Source organism: Merops nubicus, unplaced genomic scaffold (genome assembly GCF_000691845.1).
Source record: "Merops nubicus isolate BGI_N331 unplaced genomic scaffold, ASM69184v1 scaffold5377, whole genome shotgun sequence".
NCBI classification, from domain to species: domain Eukaryota; kingdom Metazoa; phylum Chordata; class Aves; order Coraciiformes; family Meropidae; genus Merops; species Merops nubicus.
The window spans coordinates 40,348-54,983 of NW_008618196.1; the positions used below are offsets into that span (position 1 = coordinate 40,348).

The following is a 14,636-nucleotide window of genomic DNA, read 5'->3' on the forward strand; positions in this document are numbered from 1 at the left end:
ACTTTTGTATTTGTTCAGCGTGGTTTTCTGGAACCTGACATGCTTCATTTCTGTTAGAAAGATGTCATGGATCTCCCTACAAGAGCAGCAAACAAAGAAAACACCTTCACAGCATGCTTAGCATTCAGATTAAAAGTAACCAACTGTATCAGTTTGAAAACGCTGCATGAATTTAGTGTTAAGTTTTCAAATAAATAACTTAATATGGGTTTTTTTTTGTATCACAGGTGCAGGAATGGCTGTGCTTAAACTGCCAGACCCAAAGGGCAATGTCAGGACAGCTTGGGGATATGGGCAAGGTGCCACTTCCAAAAACAGGCCCTTCACAACCAGTATCCAAACCACCTGCTACTCCTCAAAAACAGCCTGTGCCAGCTGTCTCACATTCCCCTCAGAAGACTTCCACACCGCCTACTCCAGCAGCAGCAAAACCTAAAGAAGAACCAGGCGTTCAGAAGGAAGTTCCAAAACTTCAGCAGGGGAGACTGGAAAAAACATTGTCAGCTGATAAAATCCAGCAAGGAACTCAAAAAGAAGATGCAAAACTTAAGCAAGGAAAACTTGTCAAGACACCTTCAGCTGATAAAATCCAACGTGTTTCTCAGAAGGAAGACCCAAGACTCCAGCAAACAAAATTGACAAAGACAGCCTCATCGGATAAAATTTTGCATGGAGTTCAGAAGGAAGATGCAAAATTTCAAGAGGCAAAACTGGCAAAAACAGCCTCAGCTGATAAAATTTTACATGGAGTTCAGAAGGAAGACGTAAAAGTTCAAGAGGCAAAATTGGCAAAAACATCCTCAGCTGATAAAATTTTGCATGGGGTTCAGAAGGAAGACAGAAAACTTCAAGAGGCAAAGTTGGCAAAGATACCCTCAGCTGACAAAATTTTACATGGAATTCAGAAAGAAGACCCAAAACTCCAGCAGGTGAAAATGGCAAAGGCACTATCAGCTGACAAAATCCAACCTGCAGCTCAGAAGGAAGATTCAAAACTTCAGGAGGTCAAATTGTCAAAAGCAGTTTCAGCTGATAAAATCCAACAAGGACTTCAGAAAGAAGATCCAAAACTTCAACATGAGAAAATCATAAAAACTTCATCAGTGGATAAAATCCAACAGGACGCTCAAAAAGAAGAATCAAAACTTCAACAAGGGAAACTGTCAAATGTACTTTCAGCAGATGAAATTCCAGCAACAGGAAGTTCAGAGCAAAAGAAATCCCTAAGCACACTGGAAGAAGATAAAAAACCTGTGCTCCCAGAAAAGATCACACCACATACGGAGGAGAAAAAAGAACAAATTACAGCTGAGACTAAATACCATCTTGCTGAACAGAAAGCAGAAGCTGAAGCACCTTATAAGGGATTGCAAGCTAAGAAGCAAGAGGATGTTAAGAAAGAGGATTTCACCACTGGGGTTTCACAAATGGTTTTGAAAGCTGAAAAAGCTCAGGAAGAAGAAATTCCTGTTCAAACAGCACCTTTGCCGGGAACTGACCGTGTGGAAGCAGTGAAAGAAAAAATAGTAAGTGGCTTTCTTCCTCCCACCCCCCTTCTCCCTTGCTACAATTTAGAAACTAATCCTGACAGACCCTCTCCTTTACGTCTTCCTGTTCTTTATTTTTATTCTCTGTATAGGATGATTCTAAATGCTAGAATCAATTACTTCCGTTGAGTGAAAGTTTCATCAGTTAGTCCTATGCTCTACATGCAATTTTTCAATGTTTTTACATGATATTCAGTCTCAAGCAGGCATTTGAAACTCAGATAAAGTTCCTGTTTAATAATTTTCCCAATATTTCTGATTTATTTACCTGCCTCTGTAGACTGTCCTGACTTTGGAGTTTATCTGATGAGATTGGCGTGTTTTCGTAGTTCTTCATCCCAAAAGGGAATATTCTGTGATAGTAAAGTGTCCAGTGTTTTGCAATACCAAAATAGAGTAAACATTTTGAGGAGTACTTTGTGATGCCTGAACATGGTATCTTAAAGTATGCAACCTTTACATCTTTTTACAATTTCATTTGCTTATCTCATGTACTCAAGTACTTGTAGGTGGGGTTCTTGGTGGGCTCTCAAGTCAGATGAATGGATTAATTTATGATAGCATGTACTAAAAGTCTGCATTTATTAAATGCATTTGCTGGATGGGAAGTCGCCAACAAGCCACTTTATCAGCTGAAGTGAGTTATATACACAACTAATTGAGAAATTAAAAATGGTGGGGGGCTGTATCAGTATCACAAATTAGACGCTGATAGTTATTTTATGAAAGTAGAAGCAGGTTTAGCTTTAACCTTTGCCAAAATTACGTTTCCAAACAATTCCAGTCAAGAAGGTAATTTTTTTGTTGTTGCTTTATCTTTTTTCTTCGTGTGATAACCAAGATAACTGGACAGAAAAATATTCAAAATTCAAAAACCATCTTGTGGAAAATACTACTGTTTTTATAAACCTAGTTTCCTGTCTGAAAGGTATCTTGTATCACATGTTGGTTTTCCTCAAAAGGTATGGTGACCCCTGATTGTACTGAGGGAATCTCTGAATTATGCTCAGAGTAACATAGCCAGAAATTCTCCCTTCTAGAAGAAAGAAGGGGATCTAAGAAAATCCTGTATGAATCTGGTTATCTCATATCAAACACTAAGACACTATTGTAGGACTTTCCCAGAAGAGTAAGCTTAATTTTGTTACAAAATGTCACTTCAGGGCATTTTTTAAAATTCATATCAGAAAACCTGAGAAGTAGACTTAGAATTTTGTTACTGTTGTTAAAAAACTGAGGGGGGGGGAGTGTGTTTCTGTTGAAATATATTTGTAAGGAAAAATTTTCATGACATGCTAGTTTCAGTCCTGTGTGGTCATTTTTATGTTCCATAAGGACATTAGAACATATTGTACTCTGAACAAATCTAAGATACATAGATTGGATTTCTATCTCTGATAGCAACAGATTTTAATTGTAGATTAATTAATGATTTCTAATGTGGTGCACACATATTTCACTCTTATTTCACTCCTACCCACTACCTTCTAACTGAAATCAGGACTTCTGGAGTTCATACCATAAATAAGCATCATCTTTCTTTTGATCTTGCTATCAGAATTTGAAGCACACTTGGCTAAAGTTTGTAAAGCACAAGTTTCATCAATTAAAAAAAACAAACAAACAAACAAAACAAACAACATTTACTTGTAAGTATTAGGACACTGCAATACTAAACAGAATTGAATGAATGAAGAAGGAATAGCTATTTTTACCCAAAAATTCTTTTTCACCTTTTTTTTGCTCCTTGGAAAAAAACTGAAAACAATAAAATAAGAAGCAGCTGAAATTGAACGGAATTGAAAACAAACTGCTGATACTATTTTATATTTAAATCTGTGCAAACGTTAAGAATTAACTCTTGCAGTACACCAATGAGATAAGAAATAAGACTACTCATTTTTCACTGAACCACACACACACAAAAAAAAACAGACAAAGCAGCAACACCCCAACAAGTCCCTAAAGACATGGAGAAGCTAGAGTTCTGATCCAGTGCAATCCGTAGAATGGTCCTTTGAAAATCACAGGTATCAATTGTATTTAGAGATCTGGCATCCTTTGAAACAAAAGTGACTTAAATATTGAAACATTTTAAATATTTGGGTCTCAAACTATGATTTAAAGTATCATAAAGCCTTTCTTTTTCTTCAAACTTTTTTGTCAGTAATATCTTAAACTGTAATTTCTCTTAAAAAAATTAAAGAATAAACTAACCTTGCTTATTATTTGCAGCTTTGTTTATATATAAAACACATGAGATATATTATAGAAGTGCCCTTGTTGCTACCTTCTTATATTTACTGAGGAATGATCATGTAATGGGCTGAGTAACCGGGTAGCAATTAATATATCGTAAATTGACATTATCCTATCATGCCATTAATGACAAAACATCGACCAGGGAGACAGAGGAAGGAGGAGAAGGCTTAGCTGTAAGCAGTTTATCTAGAGACAAATAAAGTGAGACATTTTGATAATATAAAATTCAAATACCAATTAAATGGTTTAGCTAACCAGTTGGGTTTTTTTCACTCTCTGAAACTTTTAGATAATATGATATCATTATTTCTTCTATAAACAGAATGACCTTTTAAAATCCTGAGTTCTTTTCCAAAATGAAATTTCTGTTCTCTGCAACAGAATGTAATCTTGCTAGCTATAAATAATTTTTAAAAGTGATGACTTTTTTTTAAATTGCAATTCTATTTTAATAGAATTCTGACTGAATTTGATAACCAAAGAGACTTTTTAAAGCACTAATTTTTATGTTTTCAAATAAGAATCTTGAAAGTGAGGAACTGTAAGAATAAATAATACTTCTAAAGCAAAAACTTCTAATACAAAATAGTTGTATGAAGTATTGACATTGACACTGTAGAAATGCCACTAGAATAGTACAAATAAATCCTACATCACATTAATTTTAGTATTAAAGTAGAAGAGGTTGCATTTACTGTTTTTACAAAATCTTACCCAGCCTGCAGCTTTTATAAGTCTCCTTGCTCCTGACGCCTCAAGAAGTTCCTCCCATCAATGTCTGTATTAGAGCTAAATTTGTCCAGTATTAAAAACCCACAGTAGGTAAAACTTTCAGAAAAAATGCCTTTCAACTACTCAGAAATTTCCAGAAAATCAACATTTATCAAAGTATTTCCTATTTTACAAGAAAAATCCTTACTGATTAAAACAAGTTTTTTCCTTCTCCAAGGGTTGTTGAATATATATATGATCCTTAGCAGCGTTGTTTCTGAAATATTTTGCTAATCATCTAAAAATGTGATGTTTATAGTATGCTTAGAAGTTTGACAATGATGCTGCCTTTGTATATGTGTTGACCAACCCTGTAGAAAGCAAATTACCTATTATTTAAAGATAGATGTAGCTAATGAAGTTATCATATTTCTCAGGCTGCAGGAAATGGAGGGGGGAAAAAAAAAAAAACAAACAAACCACAAACTACACAAAGATCAAATAATATTTATTGTAAGTTACATGTATATAAGATCTCAGAACATATGCAGGATAATTTTTGCATGTCATAGAGCAGACATACAAAAATGATAGAAAATATATTCATATTGTGGCAGCCTTAAAAAGAAAGTTGGATTTTCTCGTTGTATTTTTTTCTAGTGTTAAGAGAACTCCCTCTTTATTGTAGACCTTTTCTTCTCCCGACTGTACAAATAGCAGTCCTTCTGATATTCAGTTTCCTGTTATGCCTAGCAGAGATGTGGTGGCATACACTGAGGTCTGACACCAGGGCAGGCAATAGCAATATTCGTTGCCATCTCCTCTGGTGTGGTCATTGAGTAGGTACTACACATGGAACTCACCAGTAGTGGCAACATCACAAATTACAGTGACAAAATTACAATGGCAAAGTCACCATATCATGTCATCTCCCTGTGGAGGACAAGATCTGACAGATTAACTTTCACAAGGTGGACACAGTCTGTCCATCAAGTGCTAAGAGACCTGCTGAGCTTGAGCAATGTTTGGATCTTCTAGTAGATCATCTAAATTGATCACAGGATGTTTGGCTGGGTATGTATTTATGAGTATCAATATAATGGAAATAAAAATCGAATGTCAGAGGTGAAATTTTAGTGAGAGGCATGATAGTGATAAGCATATTCTGGATGGAAAAATCCTTTGGTTTTAATGAAATGTGGGATTTTTTTAAACATACCCCAAAAAATTCCCCTTGAACACTTTCTTCTTTAGTTAAGGGAACAAAAATGTAAATATAAGTTTCAAAACCTAAAAGTATTAACTATGCTTTATTGGTGGCTTTTTATGAAGAGTATATATAATTTTGCCACTAAGGGCTGAAGAATATCCAAGAGCACATTTTTCAGAATACGAAGTGTTTAAGTGGTGATGGCTTCCCAAAGTTGTTTTGTGTACTACAGGTTTTTCAATATTTATTCATTAAGTATAAACAGCCTTATCGTTAGAGTTGTGCTTAGAATTAGTTTTTTCATGTAAGATATTTAATTGCAATGGATTTTGCTGTGATACAAGATATTTAGATTTATCATATTAAGTACAATATTGGTGGAAATAGAAGTAGTTCATATTCAAGGTAGTATCTGATTTTGCAAAGCATATAATTATTCCCATGAAATGGAGAATAATTAATAAACAATTAATGAGTAGATTACTGTATTATTAATGTTAGTGTTTTAATGTAGTATTATGTGGACAGTGATATGTCTATAGGCAAGAACAGGTGCTTTAAATGTAAATTAAATATTGAAAAAAATATGAGCAGTTTTTAAAAATACAATACTGAACAACAAATATTTGATTTATCATATTTTGGCATTAAATGTAACTTCGGTGTGAATAAACATTTGAAAACACTTGTGACTGATAGCAACTTAACATGAGTGTAAATGTACCTCTAAATTTTAGCTCACCATTGTCGTGATTTAATATATTTGTTCCTCTTTTTTTTTCTTTTTTAAACTCAGCATATTGCTGAGGAATTTGGTAAATTAAAGCTTTAAATAAATGCTTTGCTGTACTTCAGTATTTATCAACTTTTATAGTCTAAGCAAATTATTTCTATCTACTTGTGTCATTGAGGGCCATAACAAAGATGAAGATCACACTATTAAAATCAGGACATTTTGAGATGCTTGTTCTCAGATTGCTAGTGGAGGTGGGGATGCTTTGTAAGATTTTCAGCTAAGGTGACAGTTAAGATGACCTATTGTTTGGAGAGTGAGCACTGTTGTGAGCAGAATGGTGAGGTGCTTTAAGTACGGATCATTTCACAGTTGAGAGTAGAGGAAACCGGTGTGGAAATAGTTGCTGTAGGGTATTGTTGGTATTTTTGTGATCTAAAGATGGAGATAGAGGTGCTTGGCATTCAGAATGGTGTAGAAGGATGTGGAAGCTAGGGGAATGACTAAGAGGATGAGAATAACAGCATTGGTTATGATGCTCAGTCAGGTGTGTCTGCCTTTTTTGCCTCCATATTTCCTTTGATCAGTAGCTGACCATCACGCTTTCCTCGCTGCAATTACATTTCCCTACCAGCAGCTTACCTCTGCATTACAAATTTACTGAGAAACTTCTCTTTTATGAGGTACTCAGGAAATGTTTGTACGGGGCCTAACTGCAGATATGGGGACATTCCAAATTGCATTAAATCACGCTTCAGTACTCCATGTATTTTATTGCACGTTACAATCTGTAACACTTAACAAAATAGGTCCAAAATTATAGACAATTATAAAAGATTAAATGAGCAAAGAAAGGAGCAGACCCCACAAATGGTGGAGGCTGACATTTGGCAAGCTATACTACTTTGTCTAGAACTATGTAGGCAGCTTTGAAACCTAGATAATTAAAATCTTCATTTAAATTGGCTCCCAAACAATTTGTTCCATGCATATGTGACCAAATGATAGATTATTGTTAGTAAGTGTTCTGAAAACAATTAAATACAGTATTTCTTTTTATGAAAAAAATAGATCATCTTTACAACTAATAAGAGAAGCTTACAGTGTGGACAACAATGCAAAGCATAGTTAGATTCAATCCAAAAATCAAAATTTAGAAACTTTTTGTATAAATAGCTTTGAATAACAAAATCAGTGTTCAGTCTTTTGTGGTTTAATGTAGTTGTTCTTGGCATGATAATTTTTCATCTGAGACAATTCATCATTTAGAAAAAAAAATTCTATGTATTTAATTGGCTGGAGACGTTAAGAATTTGTATATAAATATATACACACACATATGTATTTATTTTTTTAGGAAAAGGAGGATGACAAATCAGACACATCAAGCTCTCATCAACAGAAAAGTCCACAAGGTCTGAGTGACACCGGGTATTCTTCTGATGGCATATCAAGTTCACTCGGTGAAATTCCAAGTCTTCCAAGTCGTATCCCCAGTTTAATATAGGATTTAGTCAAAGAATCTAATAAAAAAGACACTGTTCCACAAGAAAGTCCACCAAGCCCCTCAGATCTAGCTAAATTGGAAAGTACTGTACTGTCTATTTTGGAAGCTCAGGCAAGTACACTGTCTGATGAAAGATCTGCAAAAAGCAAAGAGCTTTATGAAATGTACGGTGAACAGTCAAAGGATCAACATAAAACAAAGCCCTTGCCCGTCACTCCAGAATCTTACAGTTCAGATGAGGAAGACTTAGAAGCTATTCAGTTAGGTGAAGGAACCATAGTGGAAGATGGCAAAGGAAGTGCTTCCTCCCAGGCAGACTACAAGAAAGATGAAGGAGATAACATATCGGTAAGAAGACAACGCTATGATTCTATGGAAGACAGCAGTGAGAGTGAAAACTCACCTGTACCGAGGAGAAAAAGAAGAGCTAGTGTTGGTTCTTCAAGCAGTGATGAGTACAAACGAGATGACAGTCAGGGATCAGGTGATGAGGAAGACTTCATTAGAAAACAGATTATAGAGATGAGTGCTGATGAAGATGCCTCAGGTTCTGAAGATGATGAATTCATTAGAAATCAGCTCAAAGAGATCAGTGTAACTGAAAGCCAAAAGAAAGAAGAAGTGAAAAGCAAAGCCAAAGGAACAGCTGGAAAACACAGAAGAGTGGCACGGAAAAGTAGTGCAGGCTATGATGAGGATGCAGGAAGAAGACATTCATGGCACGATGATGATGATGAGACTTTTGATGAAAGCCCAGAGCCAAAATACAGAGAAACTAAAAGTCAAGACAGTGAAGAACTTGCAGTAACTGGAGGAGGAGGCCTTCGGCGTTTCAAAACAATAGAATTAAACAGTACAATAACAAACAAATATTCTGAAACATCTGAACAACAGAAAAGTAGTTTATATTTTGATGAAGAGCCTGAGCTAGAGATGGAGAGTCTTACAGATTCACCAGAAGATAGGTCTAGAGGAGAAGGGTCTTCAAGTTTACATGCTTCTAGCTTCACACCAGGTACATCTCCTACTTCAGTATCATCACTTGATGAAGACAGCGACAGCAGTCCTAGTCACAAAAAACTGGGAGGGGAGAGCAAACAACAGCGCAAAGCCAGGCATCGGACACATGGTCCTCTTCTTCCAACTATTGAAGATTCTTCAGAAGAAGAAGAACTGCGGGAAGAGGAAGAGCTGTTAAAGGAACAAGAGAAACAGCGTGAATTAGAACAGCAACAAAGAAAAAGTTCTAGCAAAAAATCTAAAAAGGACAAGGATGAACTAAGAGCTCAGAGAAGAAGAGAACGTCCAAAGACTCCACCAAGTAATCTTTCTCCCATTGAAGATGCGTCTCCAACAGAAGAATTACGGCAAGCAGCAGAAATGGAAGAGCTGCACAGATCTTCTTGTTCTGAGTATTCACCTAGTATTGAGTCAGATCCTGATGGATTTGAAATCAGCCCAGAAAAAATAATAGAAGTACAGAAAGTTTACAAATTGCCTACCGCTGTCTCTCTATACTCACCAACAGATGAACAACCAGTTGAACTCCCAAAAGAAGAAAGCAGTCAAAAGACATTGAAAAGCGCCGAAGAGGTGTATGAGGAGATGATGCATAAGACCCACAAGTCTAAGTCTTTTCAAATTACAAGTGAAAAAGATGAAGTTTTTGAAAAAGAACCTTTATATGGTGGAATGCTAATAGAGGATTATATTTATGAATCTTTAGTAGAGGATACTTATAATGGAGCTATTGATACTAATCTTGTAATGAGACCAGATGAGAGCAATGAATATATACAACAGAGAGGAAAAGAGAAGAAAATAATAGCTTCAGAACAGATGTATGAAGAGCCACAGAAAATTACTGATCTACAGAAAGACTACTACAGTGTTGAGACTTTACATTCTATTGTGCCTCAAGAAGATATTGTTTCTAGTTCTTACATTATCCCAGAAAGTCATGAAATAGTTGTGTTAGACAGCACAGTAACTTCCACCACTGAGGAAAAGCAGTTGTTAGATGCAGAAGCTGCTTATGAAGAGCTTATGAAAAGACAGAGAATGCAGCTAACTCCCGGGTCCAGTCCAACACAGCCAACTTCAGGTTTCGATACCACATCGGATACAAAGGTATCTAGTGTTGGAGAAATAGTGGATAGTACATCTTTAACATCAAGCACTACTTCAGCAATCTCAGATGTGTCACCTGTCAGTAGCACAGCACTTTCTATTCCAGATGTTAAAATAACACAGCATTTTACAGCAGAGGAAATTGAAGATGAATACTTAACAGATTATGCCAGAGAAATTCAAGAAATCATTTCTCATGAAACATCAATGTTGGCATACTCTGAGACACTGGAAGGTGCTACATCAGTTTTGCCTTCTGATACAGCTTCCTTAACATCATCTACATCTTCGGTTTGTACCACGGACAGTTCATCACCTGTAGATAGTGCAACCACAGGTTATGTAGATACAGCAGATGCTGTGAGTAAACAAGCAGATTCTGAAAGTGTTGGGATAACACCCCAGGTTCCCTTAACATCTACAAAAGAGTACTCTGAAGTGAGCATGCCTTATGAATCTACTACTGCCAAAGCCACTGAAAAGCCATCTGTAGCACCAGATACGGAGAGTGTGGATCAAACTGCAGTTTGTTTGCCTGAAACAGCACCTTCAGTTGTGGCAACTACAGTTATAAAACCCAAGCAATATGCAGCTGATACCATTACTTTTGATACCTCCAAAGCAGAAAAGGAAGCAGCTAGAAAAATGAAAAGTACAGCAGAGGCTGGCATTGTCAAAATTCATCATGGAGAATCACACACAGAATTGGGTGTTGGTGTGACAAAGATTGATTTGACTAGTGTTACACGTGAGCAACCACCAGTATGTATGGCATCGGTAGTGGTCACAGAGCCTGCCTCAGACACATCTTCTGTACCTACTCCCAGCATGGTCTCAGCTCCTGTGGCAACATCCAAAGTATTCTCGCTTTTTAGAAGCTCTTCTTTGGATTCTCCTGCACAACCTTCTCCACCCCCACCTCCTCCTCCTCCTCCTCCTCCACCACCTCCTCCACCACCGTTACCTCCACCTGTTCTACCCAAGCCAGCCATTTATCCCAAAAAGAAGTCACAGATTAAAACTCCAGCAGCAACAGCTCCTCCAGTGGTACCTTCAGTCACAAGTGTTCCAACACCAGAGCCCACAGCTGTATTAAAGAATCACGTGGTACCTGTCACAAAAACATACACCCCAACACCACCTCCTGTGCCACCCAAACCATCCTCCATTCCAGCAGGGCTTGTTTTCAGTCACAGGCCCGCTGAAGTAACTAAACCTCCAATTGCTCCTAAACCAGCAGTTCCTCCATTCCCAATAGCTGCTCATAAGCCAGCAGAAACACAGCCCAAGCCAATAGGTTTGGCATTGACTTCAAGTATGACTCTGAATTTGGTCTCTGCACCTGAATACAAAATAGCATCTCCCACTTCTCCTTTGTCTCCACACTCTAACAAATCTTCACCAAGGTTGACAAAACCCTCACAGGAAACCTATGTTGTCATCACATTGCCATCAGAGCCTGGAACTCCTACAGAAGCTATAACTACTCAGGCTGTTACCAGCTGGCCTTCAGAAGCACCTTTTAAAGAACAGATTCCCCAGCCTATGCAACCAGTATTTACTCCATCCATGAAAACTACAGAAATTCAAAGCATGGTGGATCAGAGTCTGTATATTTCAGGTGCTTTGCAAGCTGTTCCTGTGACAGCACAAACAACTTTTGAAAAACTACCTAGTTCAAAATCGGATGTAGTAACAACAGCCGTAGCCAAGACCACAGTGTCTGTGGTTAAAGGCCCAGTGCCTGGGTTTGGTTTAGGCAGTGTTGCTATCACTATACCTCCAGAGCCACTGCATATAGTAGATCAACCCAGGTATAGGGAGAATGGAAGATTTCATCCTTTGGGTGATGTCATAGATCTTCGCACTTTAACTAAGATGGATATTGAAGTGAGAGACAGCTGTATGGATCTGTCTGCTGTTTCCATGGACATGAGAAGGCAAATGCCAGCAAGTGACACGTGTGGGCGGCCAGTCAGTACTGTCCAGCCAGCTATAATAAACCTTAGCACTGCTTGTGTGGCCGATCCTTCTCTGTCTGTAGTCACTGAGACAGTGACTGTAGTGACCTGCACGGCCACTGTGAGCTACGCTGCCAGTACAGACAGCCTTGTGGATCTGGGGCATGCGATGACAACGCCGCTTCAGCTGACAACATCAAAACATTTTGAGCCTGCGTACAGAGTAACACGCAGCCAGGCGTTCTCGGCAGGTAGAGATGAAGTGCCAATAAATTTATCCCTGGGTACTTCAACACATGCAGTGACTTGGGCTACTACAAAGCCAGTTACTGTACCACCTGTTGGTGTTACGAATGGTTGGGCTGATCTCTCCACTTCTCAGGAGCCAATGGAAAGTGGAGCTGTTGACCTTAGCACTACAAAATCTCACAGAACAGTAGTGACGATGGATGAAGCTACTTCAGGTATCGTAACAACAGTAATAGAAGATGATGAAAAACCTGTGGATCTCACTGCAGGGAGAAGAGCTGTCTGCTGTGATATGGTTTATAAATTGCCTTTTGGTAGGAGCTGCACAGCGCAGCAGCCACCAACGACACTTCCTGAAGATCGCTTTGGTTACAGAGATGACCATTATCAGTATGATCGTTCAGGGTCATATGGCTACCGAGGAATGGGAGGTATGAAACCATCTATGTCTGACACAAATTTATCAGAAGCTGGACTGTTTGCATACAAAAGCAAGAATAGCTTTGATTATCGGGTTGGGGCAACTGATTCTGCAGTAGATCTTACTTCTGGAAGAGTTACTACAGGTCAGTATGACACAGCAGCAGACCTTTCTTTGAAATATAATTTTGATGTTCCTCACCTCATTTCAGGATGATTTTTTTATTATTTTTCCCCTCTTTCTGTTGTTTTGTTTTCTTTTGGACAGTGTGACAACTTATTCTGGATTACACGTTTTTCATTTCTTCATTTTACATATGTGTTTTGCACAGAGGTGCCTGCATGTGCCTGCATGTTCAGAAATGCTGTTTCCTTCACATCTAAAGTAGATCATTAACCTGAAGATTTGCATGCCGTTTCCCTTTCCCATTTAATTCATCAAGATGGGATGGCTTTCAGAATCCGCAAAGCAGCATTCTTTTGTGGGACTGGACTGTAACTTTGCCCTGTAATTTCAGGTGAGGTTATGGATTACTCAAGCAAGACTACTGGTCCTTATCCAGAGACTCGGCAGGTGATTTCTGGCATCGGGCTCAGTACACCACAGTATTCCCAAGCAAGAATGGTATCATCTCTGGGTTCTCAGTTTGGTGTTGGAAGTGTTTTAAGATCATCCAATGGTGTAGTTTATTCTTCAGTAGCGACTCCAATCCCATCCACATTTGCCATCACTACACAGCCTGGTTCTATTTTCAGTACAAGTGTCAGAGATTTACCGACTCTCCAAACAATTGACTCAGTGCCCTCTTTATCAACTTTGCAACAGAGTCAACCGCTGCCAAGATCGTACAGTTTCTTGACAACAGTGGCAGCTGAAAAAGACAGTGCAATTACTGCCATTGATATGGAGACAGGTTTACCATCTCTTGGTATAGAAACTATTACCACTGAGCCAACAAACTTGATACCTGCTTTGACTACAGCATCTGAAGTTTATACAGATGTAATTGAAGATGATGTTGCTCTTCTCATTGCCCCTGAAGAAGGTAAACAGCAGCAGCTTGATCTGGAACGTGAACTTCTTGAGCTTGAGAAAATTAAGCAGCAGCGCTTTGCAGAAGAGCTAGAATGGGAGCGACAGGAAATTCAAAGATTTAGGGAACAAGAAAAGTTTATGGTGCAAAAAAAGCTGGAGGAGTTGCAATCCATGAAACATCATCTCTTATTTCAGCAAGAGGAAGAAAGACAAGCTCAGTTTATGATGAGACAAGAGACATTAGCCCAGCAGCAGCTGCAGCTTGAACAATTCCAACAACTTCAACAACAGCTCCACCAACAGCTAGAGGAGCAAAAAATTCGTCAAATATATCAGTATGGTTATGACCCTTCAGGAACTGGCTCGCCACAAACTACTACAGATCAAACGCTTTTGGAAGGACAGTATGCAACCACAGAAAATGGCCAGTTTTGGCCTGCTGAAGATGCAACCACTACAGCTTCAGGAGTGCTGGGCATTGAAATTCCACAAAGCCAAACATGGTACACAGTTCAGTCAGATGGCATTACCCAATATATACCTAGGTCTGGTATCCTGGGCTCTGTTTCAGAAATGTCACTTAAGGATATTGATGTTAGAGAGGAGAAGCAATTGAAAAAGAGAAGTTCTATGCCAAAATTACGTGGTCCATATGAAGAGCTTGAGGAGACCCTGGAAGAAGAGCCCCGGTGCTTCAAAAAGATAGTGGACAGTGGAGTGCAAACTGATGATGAAGATGGAGCAGACAGAGGTTACCCAAGCAGGAGACGGAGAAGTAAGAAGAGTGTTGATACGAGTGTCCAGACAGATGATGAAGATCAAGATGAATGGGATCTTTCGAACAGATCCAGAAGGAAGCCTCGTGTAGGG

General features: G+C 38.3%; 1 protein-coding gene across 1 annotated transcript in view; it reads left to right on the forward strand.

Annotated features, from left to right (window-relative positions):
* Nucleotides 1–227: 227 nt before the first annotated feature.
* LOC103775881 (protein piccolo-like) overlaps nucleotides 228–14,636 on the forward strand; it is a gene marked incomplete at both ends in the record, with an annotated part of 145,877 nt that continues 131,468 nt past the window's right edge. Inside the window, 4 exon segments of the mRNA XM_008943354.1 lie at nucleotides 228–779; nucleotides 855–1,526; nucleotides 7,821–12,876; nucleotides 13,249–14,636. Of these exon segments, the coding sequence (XP_008941602.1) occupies nucleotides 228–779; nucleotides 855–1,526; nucleotides 7,821–12,876; nucleotides 13,249–14,636 (7,668 nt within the window).